Here is a 27,461-nt window from a genome sequence, read left to right as displayed (position 1 = left end):
CCCCTTCCCTCAAGCCCCGCGCAGCCTGGGCACATCTTTTGCCGCCCGCGCACCTCACGGCGCAGTCCCTGGTTCGCTGCTCGGCCCTCGGCTGCGTTTGGCTTCCGCAGGCTCTGGGCCCCGAGCCCCTCGGCCCCCGCCCCGCCAACCGGACAGGTAAGACAAGGCCTTGGTCCGCCCCCGGCCCCGCCCTCCTGCCTCACCTGGCTGCGCGCCGGGACAAAGGTGGGCTACCTGGCGCGCTCGGCGCGCGGGGGACTTAGGCTGGAGGTGAGAAGGCTGCCTTCTTCTCTGCCCTACTGGCCCTCGAACCCGTCGGTCCGTCCGTCCGTCCACCTGCCTCCTTGGCTCCTGGCTCTGCTCCCGGCCCCTGGTCCGCCTCCCTTTCGCCGGACACTCACTTTTCCGCGCTGTGACACTCTGCCTCGCGCGCGCCCTCGCTGCTCCCTCCGAGTTGCGGTTCTCGCCCACTATTCTCCGCACTAGCCTTCTCCCTCTGGGACCCGGTCTCTTTGTCTCTCTGTCTCTGAGCCTCTTGGTCGTCTCTCAAGCCGGGGACCCCAGTCCGCCACCGTTCGAAGAAGCTTCGAACACTCCCTGAGCCCGGGGTAGAGCTGGCGGGTTTGCCCTCCTGCCCCTTTCGAGGCTGCCCAGGGGACTGGGGTGTGTTGCGGGGGAAAGGAGCCCCGGGTGCGCCCCCCATCGGCACCACCATTGGCCCCGCGCCCTCGCATTAGGCCGGGACCAGTACCTTGCTCTAGCAGCCCCGACGGCACTGAGCACCCTTCCCTGGCGCCCACGCAGCCCTTCTCCCTCTCCACGGCGAGCTTGTCTCCATCTGCGCGCTGGGGTTCTCAGCCGCCTGCGGGTGCCGGGTTTGCGACCGGAGGGTCCTTGGGTTTCCCGCCAAGTCGTCTTGCCTTCCTCCACTGGGTGCTCCCTCGGCCTGAGCCTCTCTGCCTGGTCTCTCCAGCCCAGTGCACACCACGCTGCCCACCTCCCAGCCTGGTGGCACGCAAAAAAGTGCCCCAGTGCTGGTTTAGTACCATCCCCCTGGGGTCAGACAGGCGGGCTCTGGGAGTGACTTGGACAAAGGAACACTCTTCTTTGAGCCTGTGTCCTCTTCATAAAACGGATCAAAATAACACCTACCTATAGAGATGTGTTTGGAAATGGAAAAAAGCGTGCTAGATACCAGCGAAGTACACACACTAGGAGCCGGAGAGGGAGTCCACAGTCCCTGGGTGGGATGGGGGTGGGGGCAAAATGGATACAAAATTCAAGGCTTTAGAGATACTGCAGAGAAACCTGACTATGCTGCCTGCTGCCCCCCCTTCCACATCACTGTCACCCCCCCCCAACACACACACCCCATACAAGCATTTGCATTCTTACAGTCACTCTTCTCTCTTCATCTCCCTCTCCCTCTGCTTGTTCTAAAATCAGAGTTTAAAAATCAGGTGAAAAGGGTCTTTGCTTTCAAAATGATATCAGTGTGGCTGTCAATGTTGCCAACAGCTGGTCATTTATCATGAAGCGTCCAGATGACTCATCCCCGTTCTGAACGTGTCTTGCAATGATTTCACTAGCTCGCCAGCCATTCCTTTTCCTCTGGGGGGGATCTTCTTGCTGGACCCTGAGAGACCCTCTGACCATCATCTATGTCGTCATAAGAGGTAACACACCACCCCAGGAGTTCGCAGTGATGTGGGCTAAGTGGCTTAAGGAGGCCAACTCCGGAAGAGGGAAACCTCCCAGCTGGCAAGTTCCAGGTTCTCCTGGCTGAGTTTTTGTCTTCGGCCACAGCCAGGGCTGACACCTAGAGCCTTTCTCTTTAGAGAAGCAAGAATGGGAGTGAGGACACAAGCACGCCCCATTCAGCCTCTTGCGCATGACCCTGCCTTCTCGTTCCAGAGTCCTCAGGGAAAGCCCGCTGACTAGCCCGTCAGCCCGAGGAACCTTGCTCAGTGTCCTTGCCCCTCACCCACATGAAAATGATGGCACCTTCCCTGTCTTTCTCACCATTCAATCCACCCCTTTCCCCAGCTGTTAACCCCTCAACGGCTCCCTGTTGCCGCTAAATTAACTACTCTGCCTGCCTCCCGCCACACCCCCATCCACAGCTATGCTAATCGCCTTCACGCCCTGACTTCCTCTGAGCTTTTGTAGGGTTCTTCCCGCTATCCTAAATGTCTCCCCTGCCCTGTGTTCAATGAAAGCCTGCCCATCTTGCAGGCCAAGGTCAGATGTCCCCTCCTGTGGGAAGCCCTCCTGCCCCCCCTTGCCTCCCTGCCTCGAGGTCTGGATTTCTCTGGGCGGGTCTAGGTCTTGTTCCACCTGTAGTCCCAGTGCCTGGCCCACAGCAGGTGCTCTGCACACTTGTTCTAGTCAATGGAATCCTCGGTTAATGAAACAGGTTTGAACTAAAATGTGTAAGCTGTAGGTTATCCCTGGGTGTTAATGGGTCCTGCTGGCCAGGCCAGGGTGGAGCGGGGGGAGCAAGCAACCTGGAATATCCCTGTGGTTCTGGGGGTTCTGCATCCGTCTGGAAGGTGAGGATGATTTCTGTGACTGATTAGAGCAGAGGAAACAGACTAGACAGGGAAGTGACTGCCCAAGTCCAGCAGAGTGGGTTTGAATCCCAGCTGACCGCTTAGCAGCTATGTGACCGGGAGGGAGTTCCTTCACTGGTCTCAGCCAGGACTGTGGCCAAGCTGGGATTTGCATCCTGGCCTCCCTGTCTCCACAGCCTGGGAAGAGGAGATGCTCCCAGAAGAAAACGGTCCTGGGCATGTTTCCAAGGGGTGCGTCCTACAAGCATCCCTGTTCTGCCCCTTTCAGGCTCACTGCTTGTCCTACCCGAGCCCTTCCTCTCGAGTGGGCCCCTGTGGCAGTGGAGCACAGGCCTCCAGAGGGTGGCTGAATCCTTGCCGCTAGAGACCTTGTCCCCCCTCCCGCCGGGTGCCAGCTTTGGCAGCGCCCACACCGCGGCACCATGGCCGGGCATTGGTCACCTGTACACATCCCGGGATGTGTGCGGGAGTGTGAGGGATGAGACCCCTGCTTGAATCCAGAGCAGCTGGGATGAACTGATTTTAGAACCCACACATTTTTAGGGGCCTCCTTTGTGCCAGGCTCTGAGTTAACGCCCCCCTCCTTTGTCACCCCTGTCAGTCACAGCATCTACGCTGGTCTCTGTCACTGAGTGTAGCACGAGGAATGGCCAAGACCTTGCCTTTGGAGTCAGATGGCCATGGATAGAAATCCCAGTTCTACCACTTGCTCTGCTGTGTAACCTTGGGCAAATCCCCCAGATCTGTGTCCCCATGTTGAGTCATATTTGCTATTATTATCTGAAAAATATTGTCCACCTCACAGGGCTAAATTAGATCATGCAGATAAAGCCCTAGACCTAGCTTAGTGAATGCTCAATACATGATACGCAAACAAACATACTCATCTTTCAGATGTGGGACTGAAGCCCAGAGCGGTTAATTGACTTGCCCAAGGTCGCACAGCTAGTAAGGGCTGCAGCCAGGATTCATAGCCAGGCTTGTCTGACTCCAGGTGTCTTTCCACTCTACACCGGCCTCTGCCAGAGCTGACAACCGGCATTTTGTCACTTGATGATTAAATGATGGGTCTGACCAAAAAGCAAATGATGTTAAATTGTCTGAGAACCAAGATAATGAAGTTTGGGGAATAGGTGGACTGGAGAGAAGCAGGAGGTAGGACTCCGACTCCAGCTCAGGAGGTAGGGGAAGGAAACCGGGCTGGGGGTGGGGGGCGGGGAGCACAAAGCCCAAAGCCTCCGGGAGGGTGGGGCCTCTGAGGAGCAAACACCCCCCCCTCCCCGCAAAACAACATCGCTTCACAGGGATGTGGGGGGTGGGAATTCCGGAGGCTGCTGTTGGCAACAGTGAAAGCAGATGGGGCTGCCCCTGTGGGGGAAGCCAAACTTCATTTGCCAAGACAATGGCCCCCTCCAGGCTGGCCTGGGCTTGTCCTGCCCTGCCCCATGGAAACCATCGATCACCTCAGCAAGGACTAAGGACATGGCCACCTGCGCCTGCCCCCCTGCCCACACAGATACACAGATGCTTCCAGGAGCCCTCCCATCTCCTGCTCTTTCCCCTCCCTATAATAACAACAGTTGCCATTTATTGCGCCCTTACTGGGTAGCACTCATTTCATAGTTACCTCCCCTCCTCCTCACACCCACCAGCATTTTTCAAGAGAGGACACTGAGGCTCAGAGAGGTTACATGATTTGCTCGAGGTCACACAGCTCTTCCACTCTGCTCAGTAGCGCTCTCGCATGGCTCAGCTCAATGGGTTTGGGTTGACATCTGTGTATTTGAATCAGTAATTGTTATGCCTGCCTCAATCCTTCATTAGACCTGTGGCCTCTGCCAGGTCAGCGTTGGGACACCTGGAGAGCAGGGACTGCGCCTTTGCCCCAGATTAAAAGCACCCTCCAGCAAAGAGTATGTTTTCCCCATGTTCTGGGAACTTCCAGGGCCAGAATTGTGTCTCTTCTATCAGGATGAGAAGCCCTTAAGGGCAGCAGCTGATCCCCTCCGTTAGACTGGATGCTTCCTGGGGCAGGGATTGCCTTTCTGGTTTAGACTAAGAGCGCCCAGAGGGCAGGAGCTGTGTGTGTCTCTCTCTCCCCTGGCACACGGACCTACCTCCCCAGGGCCAAGGCTGTTTCCCCCAGTCAGACTGGCAATATCAGGGACCATGTGTCTCTCTTCAGATCGGAGCAGGTTCCCTTGCATGGCATTCAGTCCAGCATCCAGAGGGGCCCAGCAAATGGTGACCACCTGGTGTCACTCTCCCCGTAGTTTCCATTGCAAAGAAGCACCTGGTGCTCCGCAGGTCGGGAGACAGATTTCTGCACAGCGTCAGGTTTGCACAGTGGTCTGGGGAGGGGTAGATGGGTCCCTGCCTGTTCTGAGGCCTAAGGGGAGCTAAGAGGTCCCTTCCTATTGGATAGGTGGCACTTGCGGGGTGCAGAGCCACAGGGAGTCAGGGAGATGGGTAGGGACTAGCTCAGGACTGTCAAGACCCCAGCTGTCAACGAGTACCTCCCAGGGCAGCTGTTTCAAGCCTCACCCACCCCACCTACACTGCCTGGGTTCCATCCTTACCCGGAACCGCACAGGAGCATTGACTTCCTAAACAGTCAAATCTCATGACAGGCTCAGAGTCCCATTTCAAGGATGGAAATTATGACTCAAGAAGAGGTGAGATGCTGGGAGGGATTAGAGCAGCGGTTCTCAACCTGTGGGGTACGATCCCTTTGGGGGTCGAACGACCCTTTCACAGGGGTCGCCTAAGACCATCGGAAAACAAAAAGATATTTACATTACGATTCATAACGGTAGCAAAATGACAGTTATAGAGTAGCAACGAAAATAATTTGATGGTTGGGGGTCACCACAACATGAGGAACTGTATTAAGGGGTCACGGCATTAGGAAGGTTGAGAACCACTGGATTAGAGGGACAAAATCTAGTCCCAAATTGTCTTGGGAAGAGCCCAGTCCATGAATTTAGAATCCACCCCCTTATGCCCCACTCTCATCTAGACTATATTTTGATTGAACAAGCAAAATTACTACCCATTTTTCAGCCCTGGGGGAGTTAGTTATTTCCCCCGAAAGAAGACAGGAACCTGCTCCCAGGGGATTGGGAACTCTGAAATCCCCCAACAGGAGTTCCAGGTTTGTGGAGCTGACTTGCAGGGTGGCCCACTGTTCTACAAGTGGATGAGGGACCTGGAGACGACGGCCTCCATTCTCTAATTCCAGGAAGTGTCCAATCAGATGAGGAGGAGGTGCCAGAGGGAAGAGTCAGGCAGATCAATTACAACTTAGAGCATCCTTTAAATCTTCATGGAAGTGTGGGAACATGACATCAGAAAGGATTTCTGCCTGTAATAAAATCTGCCCTGAGAACTAGAGTCGGGGATCTGGGTATACGATCGCTGCCCACAGGCTCCCAGGCTGGGAGTGTGGAGGGCTGAGAGTGGGGTGACAGTGCTTTACATATTAAGGAGTTGTTTGTCTTGTCTGCTGTATGTGTCACACATATGTCCACTGAAGAGTTTTCAGCCGAAGAGCTAGTGATCAGATTTGTTCTGACCATGAAGTGGAGAACGCTTTGGTGAAAAGGAGGGGCTAAGCCACAGAGCAGCCTAGGAGGCTGTTTCATTACCTGAAGCACGCAGGGACCTCAGAGATGAGAGTTTTGTGATAAGGGGGCACCCACCTGGAGGCAGGTCCTGTCTGAGGCTGCTGCTCTGGAGGGCAAGTTGTGAGGTGCTCAGCTGTTCCTGGCAGGTCAAGAAACCCCAGGCCCACGTCCTCAAGAGCCAGGAGGGCTCATCACCTGGGCCCGAGGAGATTGCCCCAGAGTAAGGCAGTGTGTTTGGGCTGAGTTCAGCATGGTTCTTGCCCAGCTGGGTTCTCTCAAGGGAGCAAGATCTCCTTGGAGATGTTTCTTGGCCTCTCAGGAGTCAGAGGTCCCTTCTCACCCACGTTTCACAGAGAGTGGCTGCCTTCCAGTTTCTTATGAGCTGAAGAGGGTTAGGGTGTTTCCATGGGAAGGGTCATTTCAAGATCTGAGCTGTGGCCAGAGAAGTAGCAAAAATTAGGATCCCTCCCTGTCCAGCCCTCCCACCCCCACCCCAACCCCAGCACCCTGCATCCTTTTCTTAAGATCCTTTGACGGTCAGCAGTGCCCCCAGTCATCACATCAGCCCAAGGGTCAGACACAGAGAGATGGACAGAGAGCAAGGGAGAGTGCTTCCAAAAGTGAGAGGTGGGGGGTTGGCCCTGGAATGGGGTGGCTAATATTGTTTTATCTTTTAACATTCATGAATATGTCCTCTGAATTCATGCTGCCTCAATACATGTCTCTAGCCCCTGGCGACTCACTCCAGATCCTGGAGAAGATTACCTGTCATCCCTCCCCACAGGGGACTGTCAGTTGGACAGACAGATGGAGGAGTTTTGTCGCAGTGGATCATGAATTCCCTGCCTCCCTTTGCAGACAGGGCCCTCGAGACCAGCTAACCGTATGATCCAGTGGTCTTCTTCCCCTACTCCCACCGCCCCAATTTTTTTCAGCCATGCGAATCATTTCCCTTGCAAACATCAATAATCCTAATGCATAAAACCAATAAAGGCACTGTTTATGAGCAGTGTAGCACCTCACTACCACCACCAATAATCTCTCCCCAAAGTCAAAATTTTCTCCACCTTATGCAAACACAACTTCAGGTCCTATTTACAGTCAGTCTTCAGTTTCTACCTAGAGATGCTGTGTGACCACTGTTTTGTCCTCAATTTACAACATTGCCTTGTTTTAAAGTAAATCAATGAGAAAAAAAGAAGCTGTCCCCAATGATATGAAAGAATGCAATGGATGTCGGTTGTACTTGTCGATAAAAGACTGAACCTCTAACTGGCCTTAGTCATTCGTGTCCAGAAAACTCTGGAGCATGTAAATAAGTAGTTGTAAATGGCAACAGTTCTTTTTTTTCTTTAAGAAGATTTTATTGGGGAATTGGGGGAAGGGGAACAGACAAGTTGCTATCCTTTTTGTTCTTCAGTCTAGTTGTGGAGGACGTTGCTTCACTGGCCCAAGTTGGCACCATCATTGCACTCTTCACAGGCGAGGCAGATCAGTCGCCGGCTTCTGGACGGCCGCTCACTGCGGCTGCTGGCCGCTCACGCTGGCTGCTGGCTACACACAGTAGCCCGTGGCAACCCACTGCAGCCTACACCGTCGCCGGCGACTCACGGCAGCCCAGCTCCAGATTGAGCTGTTGTTCAGCATCTTAGCTGTGGAGGGCAGTGTCACTGGCCCTCATATGTGGGATCCGAACCGGGGCCCTCTGGCGTCCCAAGCCAGCTCTTAACCAACATGCCACTCAGCCGGCCCGGCAACAGTTCTTTTAAACTGCTCACCTTATGTCCCTAGAATATTCTTCACTGACCCAGGAAAAACCTAAGTTATGATGGGGCCGTGCCCATGTTAAAATTGGGTAGAGAACGGTTTTGAGAGTGTCTGTTGTTTTCACTAGTTTTCAAGATAGTTGAAAATATATTTTTAAAAAGTGAGGTTAGAAGCAAATGCTTAGAGACCCCTGAAATATCTGTACCAAATATGGCGGCTCAGACGTGTCCCTGTCACACAGGGAAGGAGACCCAGCGTCAGGAAAGGGGGTTGACGGGCTAAGTCCCCCCAGTGGGTGGTTGCCTGGCTCACAGCCTGGGCTGAGCACTGTAATCAGCATCACTGATCTTCCTGCCCCAGGATTCCCATCGGACCCCCCTCGGCCAGCCCTACTCCAACCCCCCCCTCCCAACCCACCATGCAGCGGGCGAGCTGATCAGCAAGGCGGGAATGTGGGACCTACAGCTGTCCTGGGAATCTGGTGGCAGCTCCTCTGTTGTCAGCCAGGCAGGTGGGTCAGGAGCCTCCCTAGTCTTGTGTACCCCATCTCAATGCAAGACTGTTGGGAGGAGGGGTTTAGGAATCAACACAGGCTCCAGGCTGGATTAATTCTCTTCATTTGCATATGGTGCTGCTTTCTGGCAACCTTCTGGATGGAGACAGCTCTGCAGCTCTACTCTCCCTGTATTGTGTGGGGACAGGATAAGGGCATGAGATAAGCCCCTTTCCCTTCCTTGGTCAGTTTCCCCTTCCCAGCTGCCAGTGCCTGGTCTCCCCTGCTGGGTCCTGACTGCACTCAGCAATGACAGGAGAGTACGAGTGGGAAGCAGGTGTCCCCTGTGCTCTGGTGCAGAGAGAATCCAGGCTTTGCCACTCACCAGCTGTGTCACCTTGGATTTTTGGCTTACCCTCCCAGAGCCTTGGTTTCCTCCTTTAAAAAAGTTGGTGAATCACCTGCCCTGCAGGGCAGTTGAAAAGATTCGATAAGAAATGGACAAAATAAGCGTGCTTCCCAGCTGCTCACGGAATGGCAGCTCCTATTATCGATTGCTTTTGTTTTGCTTTGCCTTTTTTTTTTTAAGATTTTTATTGGGGAATTGGGGGATGGGTGTTTTGCTTTGCTCTTAATGAGTCACTATTAGAGCTCAGTTGTGAGAGCACCATCTCTGGGTTATGGGTGGTCCTGATGTGGCTTGACAACTCTTGTGGGGCAACGCCAAGCTGTTGATTGTCCCCAGTTTGGGGGCTTGGAGAGGGAATCAGCCCCAGAAGAGCAGGCTTTGTGTGCAAGCCACAGACAGAACCATCCATGGCTGACGGAGGAGGTGGGGTGCCTGCTGCCCCTTTTCCCTTGGATGCTTGATGCTTTGAGATGCGACTTCCAACTGGCTTCCAGAGCGACAGAAATGGGTTGGAGCTCTTCCACACTGTGGATCCTTGGCCCACGTTTTCTGTGTGGCTCTTTGCCAGGTTGGCATCTTGGCTGCTGGGCTGTGCCAAGATCTGCATGTAAGCCCTATGGGCTCGGAGAGAGAGCTCCAGGCAGTCGTCAGGGCAAAGTGGTGCCAGGTCCCCCAGCCCTCACTCCAGCTCTCTCTCTATCAATCTCTCTCTTCTCTCCCTCTCCCTCTCTCTCCCAGTCTCTCGCTCTCTCTCTCTCTCACACACACACACCCTGAGACTGTATTTACGATCTTCTGCTCAGGCGTCAGTTCGAGTGTGCTCAATCCACCTCCATTCTGGTCCATAGTTATATTATCAGTGCCTATTATGTTCAGGGTCCTACAGCTCTGATAGGAACAGAGGAAAAAGTGGGACAGAGCCCCCTAGGATCTTCCTGTCTAGTCAGAGGCTTTAAGAAAGGTGACTGCCCAGCACAAAACGGCACGTGAGGTCTTCAAGAGCTGGGCAGAGCCGTGTGGGAGCACGGAGGAGGGAGTATATCTAATTGGGGGCCTGAACAAGGCTTCCTGTAGGAGAGGACGTTTGGGACAGGGCCCAGAAGATGGGCAGGATTTGGACAGAGCGAGATGGGGGTGGGGAGGAGAGGTTGTTCCAGCCTAAGGGAGAGTGGAAACAGGAAAGATGGGGTGAGTTTGGGGCCCAGGAAATAATTTCTGTTGACTGTGAAGGAGAGGAAATAGACGTCAGTGCTGCAAAGCTAGATTGGGGCCACATTACATAAGGTCTTAAGTGTCGAAGTGAGGAGTCCATGGTTAAAAGGGAAGACCCTAGGGAGCCATGGGCAGTTTTGAGCAGGAGAGGGTCATAATCGGAGTTATCTGGCAGCAGTATGGGCTGAGTCTGGGGGAAGGATGTTACTGATAAGCTCTGGGGCAAGGGATAGCCCCCTATGGGCGTACCAGCAGTGCACACTGAAACCCCCTCTCCCCTGCCCCAGGCAGGCTGAATACATGATTCGTGGGGTATGAAGGGCGGGAGGGAACAAAGATGGCTCTGAAATTGGGGTTCCTGGGTGAATGGATCTGTGGCCATTGGCAGGGTCTTAGCAACAGGACCTTAGTAGGAGAAAGAGAGATGGCAAGCACCGGTGGGGTCGTGATGGGGCTGGGCTTTATCTCCTGGCTCTGCAGGGGAGAAGCTGTCCTCTGAGACCAGTGCGCAGGCTGGTCCCTGAGCTCAGAGGCTGGCTCGTGTGTGTCCACAGGGACAGCACGCTGCCCGTACATGCCCCCTGGATCTGCCCACTCCTCACTCCTCTGCCAAGTCTCTTGCCTACACTTTTTAGGTGTCCTGCCTTGCTCCTCCTCGCCCTAGAATGGGGATTCCATTCACTGGGCAACATCTCAGTTGATAGGGGTGCTCTGGGGGTTTCTCCGAGATGCTCAGTGTCCCTGCCAGACAGAAGGGCAGGGCTGGATTGGGGACAGCATCAACACAGTCTCAGAGCCTTTCTCAGTCACAAGGCTGGAGGGTGAAGCCTGGTAAATGCCAGCCTGCAGACTAGGCAGCATCTGCCTCAGGCCTGGAAACAGGGCTTGAGAGGTCCCTGGGAAGGGACAATGTCTGAGTGACAACCCTTTAAAATGGGCCCCTCCTCCTGGCCGGCTGCCTCAGGAGTTCAGGAGCTGGGGACCGGCTGCATGAGCCCCAGCCTCTGGAGTCCTCGTTATGGAAAGACCAGAGGTGAGGCTGAGGGGGCAGAAGCCTCCTGTCGCAGGTGAGGTGGAAAGCAGGCCAGGGCCACAGAGTTAATAGTCTTAGGAATGCAAGGATGTGTGATGAGACCAGGTTGTCACAACAAGCCCATCCCAGTGCCCCACACGGCTCACTGAGGCTCAGCAGGATATGCAGGCGGCTCCCGGGACAGGGCTTGAGATGGGAAATGATGTGACAGCCTCTTTCTCTCAACCCATGATTCCAGGAGGAGCAGAGCAGAGGACGGTGGAGGCCAGGGCCTGGGCTTCCCAGGGTACCTGGACACACCGGGCAGGGATAAAAGGAGAGCAGGGTAAAGGGCAGCCGGTGACCAGGTGATGAGGACACCAGGGGGCGGGACAGCTGTTTTCCTCTTTTTACCCCCCAGCCCTTTCAGAGTGGGTCAGCCTGGTCAGGCCCCTGCTCCCCTGCACCCCTGTCCCTCCTGCCCTCCCCGCCCATGTCAAAGAGCCCCTTGGTCAGGGTTGGCTAAAGGTGAACCTGGGGTGGGACGGCCAGTGTGGGGGCTGCAGGAACTGAGAGGGCTGGAGGGAGATGCGGGAATCATCACAGGCTCAGCAACCTCTCCTCGGCCCCGGGCAATTACATGGCCACAGTTCACTAGAAAACGGTTGTGTAAGCACTTTTGTGAGCCCCATGGAATGCTCAGGAGGCCTGGGAGTCCGTGAGATTCAATCAGCCCGGCTAACCTGGTGCTGAACGTCTCTGGATGCAGGGAGACAGGTGCAGGGGGTGGTCTCCCAAGTCCGGCAGACACCCCCACCATCCCCCAGCCACGGGCCTCGTGAGTCGTAGTTCCGAGGTCGTCTGGACTGTCCAGAGCTCTGATTCTTCCCACAGTGTGGGGGGAGGAGAGTGGGTCTCCTGAGGAGGCCCGATTCTGGTGGAGAATGGGGGGGCTGTTAGCTCACCCCACCCTGCAGGGTCAGAGTCAAGTGTCCAGTCCCTCAGCCCAGCAGGGACAGTGCTGTGTCAGGACCTGCCCAGACCTTGGAGGAAAAGAAAAGTGTGAGAACAGAACAGGGCTATACCAGGACAGCCACGTGGGGCTCAGAGCATGGGCATAAAAATTACATGAATGCCACTTACTCCGTGTGACTTCACCTCTCTGAGCCTTAACTTCCCCTTCAGAAAATAGCAGGAGCCTCTCCAGAGAGTTGTTGAAAGGACTAAGTGATATACATTCACAGAAAGCCCTGAACACGGCTCCTGCCTATGGCACGTGCTCAAACGCTATTATTCCATTTGTTTGATTAGGCTCTGAGTCAAGTCTTGGGGACTAGAGGTCTATTTCAGAGCTTGAAAGGACTCAGCTCATTCTACGGGACTCAAAGGGCAGAGGTTTATACAGAGAAAGGAATTTTAGAGTAATCTGGAAGCCGGATGCTGCTTAAACTATTTAAACCACGGGTTCTCAGCCGCAACACTGTGGCCTTTCTGGGCAGGTGAGTCTTTTTCGTGGGGGACCCTTCTGCATCTTAGGGTGTTTAGCAGCAGCCCTGGCCTCCATCCAGTAGAGTCAGTAGCACTGCCCAGTTTTGACAACCAAAAATGTCTCCAAGGGCCGGCTGAGTGGCTCAGTTGGTTAAGAGCTCGCTCAAAGGTTTGAGCTCTGAGCAACAACGGTTCGATTCTGGCCCGAGCTGAGCTGCCGCTGAGCTGCCAACAGGTGGCAGGATGGCTCAGCTAAAAAAAAAAAAAAAAGTCTCCAGACATTGCCAAATGTCCCCTGGGGGCCAAAGTCCCCTTCCATCCCTGTGGAGAAACACTGGACTGTAATAATGGGAGTGAGGGGCTTTGGGAGTGGGGACATGGAGGAGGAGGGCTGCCGAGCTGCCCCCTCATATGCTGCTTTTATTACAGGGAGGAGCCCATGGCTGGACCCACCACCCATGTTGCCCCCATGCTGTTCCTTGCCCTCCTGGTGCTCCTGGAGCTGAGCCTGGCGGGCTCCCTGGGACCTGGAACGCCTGCTCGGAACCTCCCTGAGAAGCACATCAACCTCCCAGGCCCAGCACTGTGGACGTCTCGGGCCAGCCACCACCCCCGGCGGGGCCTGGGCAAGAAAGAGCGCGGCCCCGGCATGCCTGGCCAGGCCCAGGGCGGGGCTGCGGTCATGGCCACAAGGCAGGCCCCCAGGCTGCCAGGGACAGGGGCCCTGCTGCCTGGGAAGAGTCCTGCAGGCCTGCTACAGGACAAGAATCTGCTCTTGGGACTGGCGCTGCCCTACCCTGAGAAGGAGAACCGGTCTCCAGGGTCAGAGAGAGTGAAGAAACGTGGCAGGGAGCACAAGAGACGCAGGGAGAGGTTGAAACTGCACAGAGGTAACTGGAGGTCTGGGAGGGGGGTGGGGTCCTACCCTGGAAAGGGAGGGGCGGGGTGGAGGAAGGGAGAGGGTTCAGACCCAAATGGCCAAGGGGATTTCAGGCGCAGGCTGGGAGTGTTAATGGCGTGATGTCCCTGGGAGGACACCCAGATGGTAGGAGGTAGGGAGACTATTTCACTCAAGTCAGAGGGATCTGGTAAAGGAAGGAGGCTGAGAAAGGTCTGGGAATGGAGCGTGGGAGGAGGGGAGGGATATGTAGCTCTGCTCTGTATCCGACTTAACCCCATCCGATGCAACTCCACCGGTTCAATGCCCTCCAAGCGCATCACTTAATCAACTCCGAAGCGCAGAGCCAGGGTTGAGAGCTTAGACCCTGAAGCCAGATGTGCCCAAGTTCCGATCCTGGCTCCCCTACTTACTAGCTGTGTGGCCCCGGGCACGTCACCTTTCTGCGCCTCAGTTTCTCCCCCTACAAAATGAGGATAATGGCCCCATCTACACTCAGTCTAGATTTGGAGACAACTTGATCATGTAGAGTGCTTAGAATGGTGCCTGGCAAGTGGCAGGGACAGTGAGCAGTTGTTACCAATTAATTCTCAGCTTTCTCTTGTTGCTGAATCAGTGTCGTCCAACCTGGACACAGATGTCCCAGGAGAGGCATCACACCCTTTCCCTCCTGACTCTGCCCTGTTTGTTCTAGGGGGTGCTCCCCACCCCCACCCCCCCACAGCCCTCCTCGCCTTCCTCTAAGTTTCCTCCCCATTCTCAAATCCCTGTGAGCATCTAGCTGTCCACTGGCCCCAGCCTCCCCCTCCCTGTGCCCATTCAGTCTCTGAACAAACATGTCCCAGCAGGTCCACCCAGCTGGCTCCTCCCCAGTCTCAGCTGGCCTCCAGCCCAGGTAGCAACCTCACCTTCCAAGGCTCTTCACGTGACAGGACTGCCTCTAGGGGCAGGTCCAGTGTAGGAGGCAGGGGTGTTGCGGAGGAGGGTGGTGGAGTCTCAGCTCCACCTCCTCTGCAAACAGCTGCGGCTTGCTTCCCTGCCCCGCCTACTCAGAACCCCCAGGTGAGCAGAATACAGTTGGCAGGTGGGAGGAGGGGGTCAGCTTTGACTCAGCCTCCTACACCCTGGAGGTCATGTGTCAGGTTGGGGAGGGGACGCTGGCATCCTTGAGGACAAACCAGAGGGCACACATGGAGCTGTACTCAATTCAGCTCAGCTCCAGCCACCAGCTCCAGTGGACCAATGGGGCCTTCCCAAGAGAGTAGGAAAGGGGACGACAGGATGTCAGAGGGCTGGAGGCCAGGCCCAGCCCTGCTGACCAGTTGTGAAGCCTGGAAAATGAGTGGAAGTCCTCTTTCTACTCTCTGGGATTCATTTCTGGAGAGTGAGGCGACCCCAGCTGACCCACCAACCTTAAAGTCGTATCTTACCTGAGAAAAAAGAGGCTAGGATGAGCCTGGGCCCTCCAGCTTCTCTCAAAGCTCCTTTGTTTCCGACTACCCCAACCCTGCCCTGTCGTACCCACCCTACCTCATGCCCGTGTGTCTTGGAAGGTGGCACCGGCGATTAAAAGTATTGACTTTGCACCCAGGTGGACCTGGGTTCGAATTCAGGTTTCAAATCGCTCTAACTGCGTGCCTTCAGGCAAGTCACCTAACTTCTCTGTGCTTCAGTTTCTTCCCCTGTGGATGAGGCCGAAAGAGCACCTACCTTTCAGAGCTCCTGCAAAGGTTAAATAAAATAATACTTGTAAAGCAGTTTCAGGCATACAACAGGGTTCTCACACAACAGGTGCTCAGTAAACAGGGTGATGCTTATCACCACACAGGAAGCACACACTTGTGTGTCATAAGCTGCAGCGCTCACCTCCCAGCCTTTCCAAAGGCCTCTCCTTCTGCAATGCCTCTCAGCCTCATCACGTTGCTCCCCTACTCAAACTTCACCTCCTCCAGGAAGCCTTCCATAGTTCATCTTATTAGTTCCCGTTTGTTTCACTTACACCCCTGGCTGCATGCAGCCAACCCAGACTCAGAATGTTGCTTTAGAGGGAAACTCCTTGGGCTGTCTGCCCAGCAACATTGCAAGTTCATCCAAGACATCCCCCCACATCCAGTCCGTCCCGTCCCCCTTCCCGTCCTGTCCTCCCCCCGCCCCTTTCCACCTCCCCAGGAGGGTGAGCAGCAGGGATGTTTGCTGGGCCAACGGTTTGTCACATGGTCCCTGCTTTGCAGCAGGAAATGTCGGTTCTGCTTTGGGTGCTAAGGGGTGGCAAACAGATAAAGCCCCAGTGTGTCCTGCTCTGTGTCTCAGGCCAAGGCATGGTCCGAGGTCCCAGCTCCCTGATGAAGAAAGTGGAGTTCTCTGAAGACCATGCACTGGACGCCGTGATGGAGGACTCCTCCACAAGCCTGGCCCCCACCATACTCTACCTCACCACCTTTGAGGCAGCACCGGCCACGAAAGAGTCCCTGGTCCTGCCCGTCACATCTCTGTGGCCCCAGGTAAGGGGCCTCAGAATGACCTTGGAGCTGGAAGAGTCCTTGAGACCACATTGCGAGGCACTGGAATGGGATGGAATTGGGAAAGCCACCGGGGTGGGCTGGAAACCAGGTCTCCTGATGCCCGCCAGCCCAGTGGCCACTCTGTCCTGAAAGGGCTGCCAGTGTCCAGGAGAAGGTGGCCCTGCGAATTCGCTCTAGAGACAGCCAAGGAAGCCAGTGCCAGCTCAGCACACTGGTCTCTGCATTTAGAAGGCTCTTGGGGAAGAATTTTATACATACCAAAAAGCACTGAGAATAACAATGTAAAAAATTATGTCCCCGGGACACAGAATTAACAAGCATTAGTTAATACTTAACATCTGCTTCAAACCTTTAAGAGAGATGTATGGAGAGAGAAGGCAAGTAAGTGTGGCTTTGAAGTTTTTTTTTCAAAATAATATTTAAAATGATCAATAAAATATACACGTAGAAGGAAAAACTTATTTTTTTATCAGTAGATCTTTCTTATTCTCTTTCTGGGTCTTGCACCCCTTGAGGTTCTGATAAAAGCTAAGGACAATCCCCAAGGAACACATGGTTATCCATGCCGTCGCAGGCCCCCTGAAGTCCATCCGTGGAGCACCTGAATGTTGCCTTTGTTACCCATTGTGGGCAGATCCGGCCCTGAGATGGCTGGCCAGGGCTGTGAGAGGGCCATGGCCGTGGCAGTGGCTGTGGCCTCAATGGTGCCACGGAGAGCTGACAACTTCTGCAGGGGAGAGAAACAAAAAGGAAGAGATCAGCTGGCTTCCTCCATTCCCTCTCCGGGGTGTAGAGACCCTCAGCAAGCATGATTGCCTTCCCAGCCCCGCCCTCAGAGGGTCTGATGGACAGCTCCTCTGTGTGTGTCGGTTACCTGAAGGCACTATCCTGCCGGGTTGGTGGCTGCACAGTGAGAAAATTGTCCAAGTGGCTGCTGGAGCAGCAACCTCAGTGTCCCGAGGCTGGGATTCTATCAGAGGATGAGCTGGCCTCTGAGGAGCCCCTCCTTTGCCCTCTGACCCTGGGGTCCCACATTCCTGCTTCCACTTGTTCGGACCTCCAGGTTCCCTCCTCTCCACCCACCTTCTGCAGGCTCAGCCAAAGCCTGACGGGGAGGTGATGCCCACGCTGGACATGGCTTTGTTTGATTGGACTGATTATGAAGACTTAAAACCTGAGGTCTGGCCCTCTGCAAAAAAGAAAGGTATGTCCACCTACCCCGCCATTCCCATGCTTGGGCTCCTCCCTTCCCTCCCTCCACCACCAAGTGTTGGTCAGCCCAGCCCGACCTACCAATATCCAAAGTGGCAGGGCAGAGCATGGAGCCTACCCTGGAATAGACTCCCCAAATGGAAACGCCGCTATCAAGAGCTTAACACAAACCAAACACTTTCATTTTACTCTTAAAAAAAAAAAAGTTAGGTCTGCACTGCTGTGGTTCCCATTGTAGAGAAACGATAACTTGAGGCCGAGTGTCCAAGCCGCACTGCACGAGTGGCAGTGTGAGCACCCCGACACCTGCGTCCGCGAGCTTAATCTCTCTGCTCTGCTGGGCCTCGGCTTCTGACCACAGATCTTTTTGTCCCCAGAGAAGAGCCTGGGTAAACTCACCAGTGATGGTAACGAAACATCACCAGCCGAAGGGGAACCATGCGACCATCACCAAGACTGCGTGCCAGGTACCGAACCAGCAACAAGTTCAAGGCTCTAGGCTGGGAGCTGGGGGAGCTGGGGGCCCTGGGTGGGATGGACCGCCCAGCATGTGAGGAGGGCCCGCAGGTTCATGACTCTTTAGGGATACATAAGGAATAACAACTCCAGCTACCATTTTACTGAGAGCTGCTGTCGTCAAACTTGATTTAATCCTCACTCCAACCCAGAGAAAGAGACCCTGTCATCCCCAATGTTCAGGTGAGAAAATAGCCTCAGAGAGGCTAAGGGTCTCAGCCAAGGTCACACAGCCGGGAAGTGGCTCCAACCTGAGGCTGCCTGGTCCTTAACTACTGCCCCATGCGCCTAAGTCAGGATGGCCCTTCTCTTGGCCTCTTCTTCCGCAAACCTGGTGGGGCTTAATTCTATCCTTGTCCCATCACTGCACTCCTGGGCTTTCTGGGGAGGCTTCTGATGACATGCTCAGCAAGGGGCCTGATGTTTTGACCGATGCCCTCACCTGCTGGCCTTGGTCGGGTCAGTCTGGACCTCCGGGAAGCAGATACTGAAGAGGAGTGAGATTAGCAGAAAGTTTATTCTGGGGGAGGGGAGGTAAGGTCTGTGAACATTAAAAAGGGGGAGGAAGCAGCAATGAACAGGGAAGCCTGCCTGTGATGCAGTCTCGGCCAGCCAATGGGGAGGGAACTCCGGGGCAAAGATTGTGTCCAAGAGGAGACCCACCTTAGGCAGAGATGGCCCTGGTACCCGCACCGTGCCAGCGCCTGGCTGGGGCTGCTCAGGGACATTGCAACTTCAGCCCACGTGGCTCCTGAAGGTGCTCCCAACTAGAGGCCATCAGCTAACTGTTCTCTTGGCTGCTGGGCAGCAAGTGCCTTGGAGGGAGAGCTGAGGGACCACACTGCTGTGGCACCACGCTTGTTCATTCGGTGGCCAGAATATTCTACAAAACAGCAACCGAACCAGCATTTGGCATTGTAAAAGCCAGACCACCGGCTCCCTCACCGGCTTTTTCTTTCCAAACCATTGTCTTCACCCTGAGCAGAAAGAAAAGGCTAGAGTCTGGGCCAACTGGGCAGTCACTCTGAGAGCTGGCTCTGTGGCGGTTGAGGCCCTGCCTTAGGCCTGCCTTGGAAGATCGCGCTGCCTCTGAGAGGGGGGAGGGGCTTCAGTTTCTCCATCTGTCAAAAGAGCACGTTGGTGTCAATGATCCCTGAGGTTCCTTCCTGCTGCAAGTTGACCACACCTGGCAGCTCCCAGCTGTTCTACCCGCCCTCCCTGGGAGGTGATCCCAAACCACCTTCGCCCCCCACCCCGTGACCAATCAATAGCCTATCTGGGGCAGCTGGGGTCTCTGCCACCTGCCCCCAGGGGCCTCGGCCACAGCATCCATCGGTGGTTCCGGCTGGGAGCCTTGCACACCAGATGGCCCACCCTACAGAGGCACGGCCCTGCCACAGAGATGATGGATTTCCTGTCCAGTGGGACTGTGTGCAGGGTGGCGGGGAGGGTCCACTCAGCTTGGCTGACCATGTGTGTGCTTGCTATGTTGGCAGGGACCTGCTGCGACCTGCGGGAGCATCTCTGCACACCCCATAACCGGGGCCTCAACAACAAATGCTTCGACGACTGCATGTGTGTGGAAGGTGAGCCTGGACTCCCGGCGGGGAGGGGGCGTCCCTTGTGCTCTAGGAACCACGAAACCTCCCTTTCTCCTTGAAGCTGGTTCTGCACTGAGTGGCGGACACGATTTCCTGGCAGAGGGTGGGCTGAGGGGCCTGTGGCAAAGGAGGGGACGGGAGAATCCCTTGGGAGCCGAAGCCGTGAGCAAGAACAGCTTTGCTCGGGGCCTTCCCAATCTGTGAACTCATTTAGTCTTGATTCCTGGCGTCGTTTCTCAGATTTGCTTTTCTCACCTCATGAAATACAAGCTGGCATGTTATCCCATGATCGGGAAGCAGGGGAGGGGAGGAAAGAGAAGCTTATCTCTCTAAGTAGGATCAAATCTGAGAAGGCCCGAATTCTATCTTAGGGGAGGCATTCCAAGTGTGGTGACAGGGCTGCGGGGTGGATTCCCTGGCATGTCCCAGGGAAGGCTACCTCTTTAACTCCTCCGAGCTCCCACCGGGAGTAGTAGGTGCCTCCTGCCCAGGTGTGCCCAGGTGTGCCAGGCTCTGCGCTAAGCACTTTCCTCCCGTTGTCTCCTTAAACCTCACAGCCATCCCAGGTAGGGAGCTATTCTGATCCCCATTTACACATCAGCTAACTGAGGTTAAGTGACTTGCCCAAACTCACACAGCTAGAAAAGTAGGGGAATATTTTTAATTGTGTATTCTGAAAATTTTCTAACATATGCTGAGTAGCCAGAATGGTAGTCAGAATAATGAACCCCCATTTACCACCACCCAGCTTAGATAATTACCAACTCAGCGCCCATCTGCGGCGTCTCTCCCCCTCCCAGTGCCCCCGTTCCAGTATGACTTTGCAACCCCTGGGAGTTGAGAGATATTTCAGCTATGAACATCTCAGTATACAGTAAAACCTTGGATCGCGAGTAACGTGGTCTGCGAGTGTTCCGCAAGACGAGCAAACATTTCTAATACATTTTAACTTGGCAAACGAGCGAGGTCTTTGCAATACGAGTAGTTTGTTTCTGGAACGAATTTCGCTCGCAAACCAAGGTATTACTGTGTATCCGTAAAAGAGACGTACTCTTTTAAAAACCAAATACCAAAAATGAACAATGATGACTCACTATCGCTCGATATCCAATTAGTGTTCACACCTCCTACGTGGGAGAATTTGGTCTCAGCCCCTCTGTGAACCATCCTGATGAGATGCATGCCCTGTGTTTGCTTATGCTGGCCTCAAAAATTATCTGCTATGAAAGCAATAAAGCTATGTAGGTCTGATTATTCATTCACCCAGTCAGTCAAGAAATATTTGTTGAGCGCCTACCGTGTGTTAGGTGCTGTTCTGGGGGGACACTGGGGATTCAGGGAAAAGAGCCAGCAAGCTCTGCACCCCAAAGAGCCCATTCTAGTGAGATGAGCACACAAGGAGCGAATAGATGTCTTCAGAAAGTTATAGTGCTGTAAAGAAAATAATCTGGAGGTCTGGGAGTTGTTTCAGAAAGGATGGACAGGAGTGGACAGTGGAACCAGCTACCTGAAGAGGAGGGCTGTTGAGGGGAGAGGGGTGGGTGTAGAGTCCCAGGCGAGAGGCAGAGCGCAAGCAAGGACCTCAGGCAAGAGCAAAGCTGGCGTGTTGAGTGGGCCTGGCACACAGTGGCCATGGGGAGAGTGGCACAAGGGGAGGTGGGAGCAGCTGGTCAGGGGGATCACACAGGACCTCGTCAGCCTCGTTTGATTTGTAAATGGAAGCTGCAGGCAGGTTTTAAGCAGGGGAGTGACATGCTCTGACTCAGGAGTTTAAAAGCTCACTCCAGCTGCAGGCCTGTGGGGGGTAGGAATGGAGACAGGGAGGACCAGCTGGGAGGGGAGAGGGGATGGAGGCAGGCAGGGGTGGAGGGTGGGGGGGATGCTGGGAAGCTGCCTGCTGGTACCTGTGTGCAGGGCCAGGGCCCTATTTCACAAAGGAGGAGGCTGAGGTGCAGAGAGGGCAGGAGGCACTCCAGCTGAGGGAGCCCGGAACAGTGTCCAGGCCAAACCTCAGTCCTTGGCCTCTAGGTCCATCCTGCCTGAATGTGGGTGACTTCGCCCTACTGAGCTGTACACGCACAGCTGGTGCCTGGCTGGACGCTCAGTGGGTGGCCCAGGAATCCTTCCTCCCGCCCTCCCCTGGGCCTCAGGTGGGAGGGGGCGGCTTTCAAAGCATCCAAAGGGTATGTCTGCAACCAAAGCCCCATCTGCTCATTTCCACTGATTCCTCTCACACCGGTGGGTTCCAAAACGCTTGCTTCCTCCCTGGAGACTCAGGCTCAAGGAAAAAAAAAAGAAAAGTGGAAGTGACAACTTGGGCAGCTGATTAAAATGGTCCAGGAAGGGCCGGCCGAGTGGCTCAGTTGGTTAAGAGCTCGCTCAAGAGTTTGAGCTCTGAGCAACAGCCGTTCGCTGCCGCTGAGCTGCCAACAGGTGGCAGGATGGCTCAGCTAAAAAAAAAAAAAAAAGGTCCAGGAAGAGGGGAAGTTGTCACCAAGATGCCACACCAGAGGAATCTAGGGGATGCCAGGAACCCTTGTGAGGACCAGGAGTCCTGAGGACTCTTGAGCTATCCCAGAATGTTGAACACAGGGTTCAGGGCTGAAGTCCAGCAGTCAGGGCCAGCCTGGGTTCTGGAGGGTTCTGAAAGGGCTTCTGTGGCCACCAACCACTCCTGCTCATGACTCCCCTGTCCCCACCCAAGTGTCACCATAGATCTAAAAGCCCAGGAACCCAGTTGTCAATTCTAGGCCACTAAGCACAAACTTCACAGCAGTCCCTTTGTTCTCGTGACTGTGACATAAGTGGACCTTAAAGTAGCAATGCCTTCTCTCTGTGGTCGCTCCTAACCTGAAATGTAGGATTTGCTCAGGCCACACTGACATCTCCCACCATCCAGAGGATGTGGCCTTGAATGAAAAGTAAATGTACCTGTGTATCTCAGGGGATGCCTGTAGCTATGAAGGAGAGGGCCAGGAAACCCTCCCTAGGGTGGGGCCAGGAGGGCCACACCGACTTTAATTGGGGTGATCAGGGTGGGTCTCTTTGAGACCTGAAAGCCATGAAGGAGCGAGCTATGCAAAGAGCTTGGGGAAGGGATTTCTGGCTGCTAGAACAGCAAGTGCAAAAGTCCTGAGGCAGGAAATGGCTGGGTATATGAGGCAAAGCAGGAAGACTGGAGTCAGATTTCCTTCTGAGTACAATTGGGGAGCCATTGGGGGTTTTACCAGGAGAGGGCAGAATCTGCGCCTCTTTACGAAGTTGTTTTTTTGTTTGTTTGTTTCATTTTTAAAGATTTTTATTGGGGAATTGGGGGATGGGAACAGTGCTGGGGAATTGGGGGAAGGGGAACAGACAAGTTGCTGTCGTTTTTTTGTTCTTCAGTCTAGTTGTGGAGGACGTTGCTTCACTGGCCCAAGTTGGCACCATCATTGCGCTCTTCCCAGGCGAGGCACATCAGTCGCCGGCTTCTGGACAGCCGCTCACTGCGGCTGCTGGCTGCTCACGCTGGCTGCTGGCTACACACGGTAGCCCATGGCAACCCACTGCCATAGGGGCTGCAGCCCACGCTGTCACCGGTGACTCACAGCAGCCCAGCTCCAGGTTGAGCTGTTGTTCAGCATCTTAGCTGTAGAGGGCAGTGTCACTGGCCCTCATATGTGGGATCCGAACCGGGGCCCTCTGGCGTCCCAAGCCAGTTCTTAACCATCGCGCCACTCGGCTGGCCCTACAAAGTTTTTAATAGACTTTTAGAGCAGTTCGGGATTTATGAAAAAAATTGTTCAGAAAATACAGTTCTCATATACCCTCTCTGTCCCTACAGCTTCCTTATTATTATCTTGCATTAGGGTAGTACACTTTTTTACAATTGACAAACCAATCTTGATACATTAGTATTATTAATACTAACTAATTCTTCATTCTTCGTGTTGTACATTCTGTGGTTTTTGATAAATGCATAATGACATGCATCCACCATTGCAGTGTTGCATAGACTAGGTCATGGCCCTAAATCTCCCCTGTACTCCATCTGTTCATCCTTCCCTTCTTCCCCATTCAGGCTGCTGTGCAAAAGGATGTGTTGGTTGTAGGGCAGTCTAAAGAAGGGGATGATAGCGAGAGGGTGCAGGGGTCCAAGAGGGTGCGGGGGAAGAAGGGGGAGGGGACTGGCTGGGCATACCCCAACCCTTGTCTCCCTTCGCTCAGGCCTGCGCTGCTATGCCAAGTTCCACCGGAACCGCAGGGTCACACGGAGGAAGGGACGCTGCGTGGAGCCCGAGACGGCCAACGGCGACCAGGGATCCTTCATCAATGTGTAACTGCTGCCCCACGCAAGGCGCCTCCCTGCTGGCCTGGGGCCTGAGCGCCGAAGGTTTGGAGAAGCGGGCGATTTGTTTATAACTAGCAGTGGGAGAGCAAATGGGAGACCAGAAGACAGGCTGTAAGCCCAGGACACTAACCCCCCCGGAAGGTCGCTCCGGGGAACTGCCTGCCCAGGACTCAGCACACCTGCACCCACCACCCCTCCCCCGGGGAACCCACACTACCTGCGCATCCGTGTGCGGGGCTTCTCAGCGATAGCAATGTCAAGAGTGCCCTCTACTGTCCGACCGGAGCACTGCAACAGCTTCAAGTTTAAAAATGAAGAGGTTTTTGAGCGGAAAAGGAATGGAAACTCCTTGAGAAATGGGGAACCCAAGGGCTGGAGGTGAATACGGAATACCTCTTATGTACCAGGCACTGGGCTAGATGCGTGGCATACGTTATCCCACTTAGTTATCACATAACCTAATGTAAACATTATCACCATTTACAGGTGAGGAAACTGAGGCACAGTTCAGTCATATGACTTATCCAGGGTCCCATATCAGCGCTTCTCAAACCTTAACCTGCGTATGGATTCCCCTGGGGTCTGGTGCAAGTGCAGATTCCGACTTAGTCGAACGCGGGGCCTGCCTATGCTGCTGGTCCCCGGACACCGCTGAGAGCACCCAGGCTCAGGGAGTACAGGTGGAGCTGGGTTCCGCACCTGGGCCAAGGCTGTGGGGCTCTACAGCTCACGTTCTTGATCCTCCACAACTAAGGACTTATCCCAGCCTCTCCATGGCTTTCAGCGAGACAGACGTGCTCGCTGGTAGTTCCTTTTGCTGGAGTAAAAGCTGCAGTAGCTGACTGCTCTCTTCCTTCCCTGGACAAAGGTGTATCGTCTTTAAAACCAAACCAAACCTGCATTAGGCACCTGCTGGCTTGTAAGGCATGATGTGAGCAGATGGGCCCCTGCCTGGGAACTGGCATCCTGAGCTAATGCGGGTTCCTTAGACTCCCATGGCCCTGCTCACCCAGCCCTTGGACACCCACTTTGGAGTCGTCCTCACAGCTTCCACCTCAGGAGTCCTTTACCTTTTGTACTTAATGCCCTTTGAAAACCTAACATAAACATGGACTCACTTTGTTTCATCTTAGTAGTCCCAAGGCCTCCCAGAAGACCATGTCAGGACCCCCACCCCACACGTCTGCTGCAGAGCCCACTGAGGAGTTGGGGTGCTGCTGAAGTCAAGGTGCCATCTGAAGCTACCTGCCCCCCCCAGCAAACCCATGATGCCCACCCAGAATGTCTCTCCCAACAGCTGGCTCTAGGGGCCACCTCCAGAGAGCCACTTGAATCCCCCCCACCTGGCATGCGGTGCAGGGCAAACCAGGTTGCAAATGACAAAAGCCTTCCCCATCCAAATTCCTTGCAGCCTGGACACCTGCCTGAGGGAGGGACCACGCCCACAGGATGCCAGGGCTGTTTACTCCCTTGGGAAAATCAGTCGAGGTCAGGGGTCTGGCACCAAGGAAAGCAAGACGGATCTGGGAGAAACCAAATATGCCTGCTCTTTTCTCCTATTCAAGTTCAATGGGCATGGGGATATTGGGGGGTGGGGCCGGGGAACAGAGAGATCAAAGCCGGCTCTTTGGAAATCGAATCCGCAGGCAGTTTTGTCTTTGAGAGCAGACAACGCCCATGCTGTGTGTGCCTCACAGGGGTGGCTGATTGGAGACTGTGATGGAGTCCTAAGGGTGTGGCTGCGGGCAAGAAACCCAGCATTGCTTAGGCCTGAGGGGCAGCAATTAGATGGCTCTGGACACCAGCAATGGAAAACAAAAGGGCAGGGACAAAGCTGAGAGGACCCACAGAACTATCACTGCCCACCAGGCGAGTTCCACGGTTGGAAGCCGGGGCCTGTCCACTTGCACTAGCTACCTCCATTTGGCATTTGCCACTGGGGGGTTGGCATGGAATCCTCTCAACTCCAGAGTTAGGGACTCCCAACCCCCCTCAGTGTTTCCTCCGGCAGGAAGTGTTTCCTTAGGTAGGAAGTGTTTCCTTCGGTCTATTTTACATTTCTTCTGCTGGTACAGAAGCCAATTAATTTTCTCTACTCCCGGGTTCGGCCAGCTTTACCATGAAGGGCTAGAGAAATATCTTAGGCCATGTTCCAATAAAACTATCTGTGGACCCTGAGGTTTGAATTTCATATAGTTTTCACATGTCACAAACTCTTACTCGGCTCTTGATTTTCTAAAACACATTTAAAAATGTAAAAACCTCTCCTCTTAACTTGTAGACTACACAAAAATAGGCAGTCGGTTGGATTTGGCCCACAGGCCGTGGTTTGCAGCTCCCTGCTCCAGTCTGCTGGTCTCAACCTTGGCTGCACATTAGAATAATCTGAGGAATTTTTAAAGGCACTGATGCTCAGGGGCCCACCTGCAAAGATTCTGGTTTAATTGGCCTGAGTTGTTTCTGGGCTTCATGAGTTTTCAAAGCTCTCCAGGTGGCCCTAATGTGCACCTGGGCCCAAGAGCATCTTGTGACAAAAGGCCTGCTCCACCTCTCACCATCTTCATGACCTTAGAAAACTCCCTTAAGGTCTCTATGCCTTGATTTCTTCATCTGTAAAACGGGGATAGTAACTTCTTTCCTAGGGGAATTGTGAGAAGTAATCGCAAAACCCTTATACTGTGCTTCAGACAGTGCCCAGCACATAATAAGCCCCCAGTGTTAGCCAGTTTATTTTCGAGGATAATTTTAGTAGGCGTTCCGTTCTTTGATAAGGATCCATTGCATATTCAAAGATCATTTCTAAGTCACTGTTCAGGCGCCTTCCTCAAACGGTGTCCCCTGGAACACTGGGGCCCTGAGACGCTCCACGAGAAAGGAGTGGGGGTCCAAGAGGTTTGCAAAACTGCTCTGGACTCAGCCTGAGGCCGCAGAGCTGGAGGCGTGGGTGGCTTTGTGATAACAGGTTCATGGGTTTTTGAAAATACACCCAAGGGCGGGGGGTGGGGGGGGTGGGGAGCTGAGCAGGGGGCCAAGTGGAAACCAATAGCTGCGGGACAGTCACCTGTGCCCTCCTGCATTCCTGCCGTGGAGCCTTACAGCCATTCCCCAGAGATACTCACCGTTCCCACGGGGCTGCCTTTCTGCGATTTGTCTGGCAACGCCAAGAGTGGCTCCCAAGCCTACTGGGAATGTGCTGAGGGTCAGAGGACATGAAGGCCACGTCTCATGGGAATGTGACAGTTTCACTGGCCCTTTGGGTAGGAACAGACACAAGGCAAATCGCAAAGCCATGGACCCCTTCCACCGCTCAGGTGGGTCCTTCCTTCAAGCCATATTCAACATACCCAATAAAATCGAATGTCAAGTGATGGGCACCCAGCTCCCCGGAATGGGATCCACTTTGCAACTGGAGAAACTGGAGATACGTGTGACCTGCAAGGAACATGTTTTATGGTTTTTTTAGCTGAGCCATCCTGCCACCTGTTGGCAGCTCAGCTGCAGCTTAGCTCAGGCCATGAATCGAACTGGAAACCCTGTTGCTCAGAGCTCACACTCTTGAGTGAGCTCTTAACCAACTGAGCCACTCGGCTGGCCCGTAGGAACATGTTTTATAAAAGACAAAACAGCAAGGAAGGGGTGACCTGTTAGCTCAGGTGGTTGGAATGTGGTGCTGATAGCACCAAGGTTGCCAGTTTGGTCTCCGCATGGGCCGCTTTGAGCTGTGCCCTCCTTAAGGGAGTCAACTATGCCATTGTGGCATGAAAGCAATGTGTAACCAATGACCATGGCTGTTCCCCAATAA

At 54.3% G+C, this 27,461-nt stretch overlaps 1 protein-coding gene across 2 annotated transcripts; it reads left to right on the top strand.

The window, feature by feature from the left end:
- The first annotated feature begins 80 nt into the window (after nt 1–80).
- Nucleotides 81–26,644, top strand: DRAXIN (dorsal inhibitory axon guidance protein). 2 transcript variants are annotated; one of them, XM_019639694.1, is made up of 7 exons: nt 81–156; nt 13,010–13,470; nt 15,789–15,979; nt 17,093–17,204; nt 17,590–17,679; nt 19,225–19,314; nt 23,536–26,644. In XM_019639694.1, the coding sequence occupies exons 2-7, from the start codon at nt 13,020–13,022 to the stop codon at nt 23,646–23,648; spliced, it is 1,047 nt and encodes a 348-aa protein (XP_019495239.1). In that variant the 5' UTR covers nt 81–156; nt 13,010–13,019; the 3' UTR covers nt 23,649–26,644. The 2 variants fall into 2 exon arrangements, with proteins under 2 accessions (XP_019495239.1, XP_019495238.1); XM_019639693.1 differs by lacking the exon at nt 81–156 and adding an exon at nt 12,506–12,591.
- Nucleotides 26,645–27,461: the final 817 nt, after the last annotated feature.

The sequence above is a fragment of the Hipposideros armiger genome, unplaced genomic scaffold, assembly GCF_001890085.2.
Source record: "Hipposideros armiger isolate ML-2016 unplaced genomic scaffold, ASM189008v1 scaffold_46, whole genome shotgun sequence".
In the NCBI taxonomy this organism is placed as follows: domain Eukaryota; kingdom Metazoa; phylum Chordata; class Mammalia; order Chiroptera; family Hipposideridae; genus Hipposideros; species Hipposideros armiger.
This window is presented reverse-complemented; position numbering and strand designations above follow the sequence as displayed.

Bases quoted from the DNA above. Each gene is read 5' to 3' on its own strand.
- DRAXIN (XM_019639693.1), top strand. From the start codon at position 12,530: ATGCTGCTTAAACTATTTAAACCACGGGTTCTCAGCCGCAACACTGTG. The intron at 13,471-15,788 runs GTAACTGGAGGT...TCTGTGTCTCAG, and splicing joins GAGGTTGAAACTGCACAGAG to GCCAAGGCATGGTCCGAGGT. The intron at 17,680-19,224 runs GTACCGAACCAG...CTATGTTGGCAG, and splicing joins TCACCAAGACTGCGTGCCAG to GGACCTGCTGCGACCTGCGG.